Below are 4,440 nucleotides of genomic sequence, written 5' to 3'. Positions count from 1 at the left end.
GTGGAGTCTCTATCCTTGGAGATATTGAAAATCTGCCTGGACATGGTGCCGGGCACCCAGCTCCGAGTGGCCCTTCCTGAGCAGGGGGGTTGGACCAGATGATCTCCGGAGGTCCCTTCAGCCTCAGTCTCTCTGGGATTCTGTAACTTCTTGTCCTGAAAACTTTCTAGAAGCCAGCCTGCTGGGTGCTGTAAACACAGGGCTCCCCCTCCCATATCTCTGTCCTCTCACCTTTGGCGTGGTGACATCCCAGCTAAAGGCCATCCATGGTTATCCAGGAGTCATGCTTTGAATGTGTGCCCACAACTCAGATAATTTCACTTTTGTTTCAGATGAGTTCAACCGAGTAATCATTCCAGTGAAGAGAGGGGAAGAGAACACAGACTACGTCAACGCTTCCTTCATTGACGTGAGTCTTCTTTAATCTTCTCTCCATCTTCTCACCAATGGGTTTCGTGAGGCTCTTTCCACTGGACTTTGCTTTGTGTCACTGGATGGTGCTGGTTTCTTTCTCCAAGAAACCCCTGTGTATATACAGTGTCCTTTTGATGGGGGGAGAGAGCTGGAGCCAGAGCACAGCCTCCGAATCCTGGTCTCGCTTCTGCAACTCCAGGCTTTGATGATGGCTTTGGCGAAGCAGATGCGTGTAGCCGTGGAAACATTTGCTACACGGCAGCGTTCATTTGGTCAGGAAACATCCGCTAGATGAGGCGATGAGGTGACGGAGCAATACGCGGATCCCGAACCCCCTGAGAAAAACCAGGTCAATCCCATTACACCCGTCTGAGGGCCGGGAGGAGGCGAGGCAGAGAGGTTAAGTGCTCTCCCCTGTCCGAGGAGGAGGTAAATGATTGCACACCCTTGTCTCGTGAGTAATTGTGTTGACTTCGGGGGGACAGCTCGTATGAGTATTGATCTGGGTGCAGCGATGCCAGCGCTGGCTGCCTGACTGAGCCCTGCTCTTTTCTAGCCCGATTTCTACTTTCATCTCCTAATGGCAGGGAGGGTTGTTCCCCTCAAAGGACTAGTAAAACCAGCACATTCCCAGTTACAACATCCCAAATTAATTGCTCCCTGAAATGCCCTTTGCTGGGTCCCCGCGGGTTGCTCTGGCTGCGTGAGCATCCGACACAACGCAGCCGGGAGCAGTGTCAGGAGCAGAAAGCCCAAATGACACGTGAGCAATTTTTGGTGAGGATTCAATTTCCTGCCTCTGCTGAACTTTGCTTAAAACAAACTCCAAATGACAAAGCATCTTTAGTCACAGTCCGCGGGAGGGCACAGGGGAACGGCGGAGCAGGGCTGGAAACAGAAGCACTTTGTGGTTGTGGAAGAGCCAGAATTAAACAGACTTACTACTGGTCTTCATAGATCAGACTGGTTTGGACCTTCAGAGCTCACCCAGCCCAACCCCCTGCAGGGAGCAGGGACATCTGCAACTAGAGCAGGTTGCTCAGAGCCCCAGGGGCCAACCTGACCTGCAATGGTGCCAGGCATGGGGCTTCTCCCACCTCTCAGGGCAACCTGGGACAGGGTCTCACCACCCTCAGTGTCAAACATTTCTCCCTTCTCTCTGGTCTGAATCTCCCTCTTCCAGTTGAACCCATCACCCCTTGTCCTGTCCCAACAGCCCCTGATGAAAAGCCCCTCCCCAGCTTTCCTGGAGCCCCTTCCAGCACTGACAGGCTGCACTAAGGTCTCCCCACAGCCTTCTCTGCTCCAGGCTCAACACCCCCAGCTCTCTCCCCTCTCCTCCCAGCAGAGGGTTCCACCCTCCCATCACTCCTGGGGCTCCTCTGGCCCCACTCCAACAGCTCCATGTCTCTGCTGGGCTGAGGAGCCCCGAGCTGGCCCCAGCCCTGCAGGGGGGTCTCCCCAGAGCAGAGTGGAGCACAGTAGTTTTCACAGGTTCTTGATTGTAGATCATAGAACGGTTTGGGTTGGTAGAGACCTTAAAGATCATCTAGTTCCATCTAGTTTTGTTTACTTCTTCCAAAATCCCCAGTAAGAGTCATACCTGAAGTACTTGGAGCTCAGGTAAGGCTCTTCTCCAGCACTCAGTTTTTGCAACATCGCTTAGGAGTGCTGGAAACCCAAATCTTTCTTCACCCAATGGCTAAGGCCGTGCACGTGCAGGGGATATGATGGTCCTCCAGCTTCATTTCTTTAAAAGCAAAGGTCCTACATGGTAAAGCACTGGCTGATGGCACCTCAGCTGCTGAGCAACGTTCATGTGAGGGGACTCAGACTCAGACCACCACAAGAGCAGGTTGCTCTGCCCAGGCTGTGGTCATTCACACTGGCAGTCATGATGCTCCCAAAAAGTCTAACTGAGCTTGGTAACCCAACCAGGCCCCACTGCTCCCAGTATGCAAGCACTGCCGATTCACTGCTAACCTTGTTTTCACATCGCAGGGTTATCGCCAGAAGGACTCCTACATCGCCAGCCAAGGACCGCTGCAGCACACGATAGAGGACTTCTGGAGGATGATCTGGGAGTGGAAATCCTGCTCCATAGTGATGCTGACGGAGCTGGAGGAGAGAGGCCAGGTGAGCGCCCAGAGGTGGCTGCGTTTAGGCACCAGCAAGAGAAGTCAATGCGATCCCTTAAAATCTCCCGATGGCCCTGACACTGCTCTCGCCACACGTGTTGGGTGACATTTCACCCCTTCTCTGGCAGGAAACGTATTTCAGCCTCTACTTCTAAAGCAAAGAATCCAGCCATCTGTAGACCCAGGGAGATGTTCATTAAACCAACTCTGGACCCTCATTTCTCAAAGCACCTTTGGGTGCAGCAGGCAGCTCCTCTCCAAAGGAAGTCTGTGAGATCCCACCTGGTTTTGGGCAGCTGCCAGCCCCAGGAGAATCAGAACCGTTTGGGTTGGAAGGGATCTTTAAAGGCCATCTGGTCTGACCCCCTGTAGTGAGCAGGGAGCCCCCCTGCAGAACAAGAGGAAGAAGGAGACAACTTCTAGAAGTCTTGAATAGAAGTCTTCTTCTATTCAAGTCCATGGCTAAAACATGGGTCTTCACCCTGTCTCCTCCTGCAATGCTTTCTCAGGAGAAGTGTGCCCAGTACTGGCCATCTGACGGCTCCGTGTCCTATGGAGACATCACTGTGGAGCTGAAGAAAGAGGAGGAGTGCGAGAGCTACACGGTGCGGGACCTGCTGGTAACGAACACCAGGGTAAGAGTGTGGCCTCCTCCCTTTGGGGAGCCCTGGGTGCTCTTGGGTTTGGCTGTTGTCCACCCTCACTGATGTTTGTGGTGCTTTGCGATTCCTCTTGCAAGTGCTGAACCTTCCCTCTGACATCGCCAGCTCCATCATCTCCCCCTCATCCCAAAGCAGCGTCCATCCCTCGCAATCCCTACACTTACCTCCAACCCCTGAGGGTTCCCGAGCTGCTGATTGCTTCTCATCCAGCCCCTCCGCCCTGTTGCCACCCAGCCACCCTTGTCCTCCTTCTGCCTTGTCCCCGAGCCCACCAGCCAGCCGCCCTCCTGCTCCGCGTTCCCCACATCCTGCCCTGCTCCATGCCCCAGGAACGCCTCCCCTCCATGAGCAGACAGCATTCCTTGGCGGGTGGTTTTCCCCAAGCCCTGAGCTGGTGGGTTTCTTGGTGCAGGTATCCCACCAAGTCACTGACCCCGAGCTGTGCTCTTCCACCAGGAGAACAAGAGCCGGCAGATTCGGCAGTTCCATTTTCATGGCTGGCCAGAAGTTGGGATCCCTGGGGACGGGAAGGGCATGATCAACATCATCGCGGCTGTGCAGAAGCAGCAGCAGCAGTCTGGCAACCACCCAATCACTGTGCACTGCAGGTAAAGCCCGGGTGGAGCAGGGCTTGGCCACCCCTCCAAGGGGACCTCCTCTACAAGGAGCTGGGGAGGTGGTCAAAGGTACCTCAGAAGACTTGGGCTGAGAGTGACCTGGGCGGACACGGTGCGAGATTTTCCTGCTCAGCTGAGCAAAGAGGCTTCAGTCTTGTAAAGCATGTCCCAGCTAAACTGGGAGAGATTGGGGCAGGACCACTAGCTTCTCCAGTTCTCCAGTGGTTCCCCTCTGGGCTGTCCCCTGAGTGAAGCCAACACTGTCAGGACGGACGGTCTCCTTCACCTTCTGGTTTCTCTTTGCCAGTGCCGGAGCAGGAAGAACAGGCACCTTCTGCGCGCTGAGCACTGTCCTGGAAAGGGTGAAGGCAGAAGGGATCCTTGATGTCTTTCAGACGGTGAAGAGTCTAAGACTACAGAGGCCACATATGGTGCAGACACTGGTAAGTGCAGCCCAGCCCAGCCCACGCTCCTCCCACCACCGGAGACCTCTGTGAGAGCGGGCCGGGGACTCAGTGGTGAGCAAAAACTTCCTCAGCTGGAGGTTTTCTCTCCCCGTGGAAGAGTGAGGGGTGGAGATGAGTCAGGAGGTGTCTCCTCTTCCTCTTG

At 54.8% G+C, this 4,440-nt stretch overlaps 1 protein-coding gene across 1 annotated transcript in view; it reads left to right on the top strand.

The window, feature by feature from the left end:
* Nucleotides 1-332: 332 nt before the first annotated feature.
* The window catches only part of PTPRA (protein tyrosine phosphatase, receptor type, A), a gene marked incomplete at its 5' end in the record, with an annotated part of 4,921 nt that continues 813 nt past the window's right edge, over nucleotides 333-4,440 (top strand). The window contains 5 exons of the mRNA XM_010134964.1: nucleotides 333-409; nucleotides 2,416-2,550; nucleotides 3,062-3,187; nucleotides 3,671-3,822; nucleotides 4,139-4,274. Of these exons, the coding sequence (XP_010133266.1) occupies nucleotides 333-409; nucleotides 2,416-2,550; nucleotides 3,062-3,187; nucleotides 3,671-3,822; nucleotides 4,139-4,274 (626 nt within the window). The remainder of the gene's footprint in view (nucleotides 410-2,415; nucleotides 2,551-3,061; nucleotides 3,188-3,670; nucleotides 3,823-4,138; nucleotides 4,275-4,440) is intronic.

The sequence above is a fragment of the Buceros rhinoceros genome, unplaced genomic scaffold (genome assembly GCF_000710305.1).
Source record: "Buceros rhinoceros silvestris isolate BGI_N320 unplaced genomic scaffold, ASM71030v1 scaffold8934, whole genome shotgun sequence".
NCBI lineage: Eukaryota > Metazoa > Chordata > Aves > Bucerotiformes > Bucerotidae > Buceros > Buceros rhinoceros.
The sequence above is the reverse complement of the archived record's forward strand: the minus strand, read 5'-3'. Positions and strand labels throughout refer to the sequence as shown.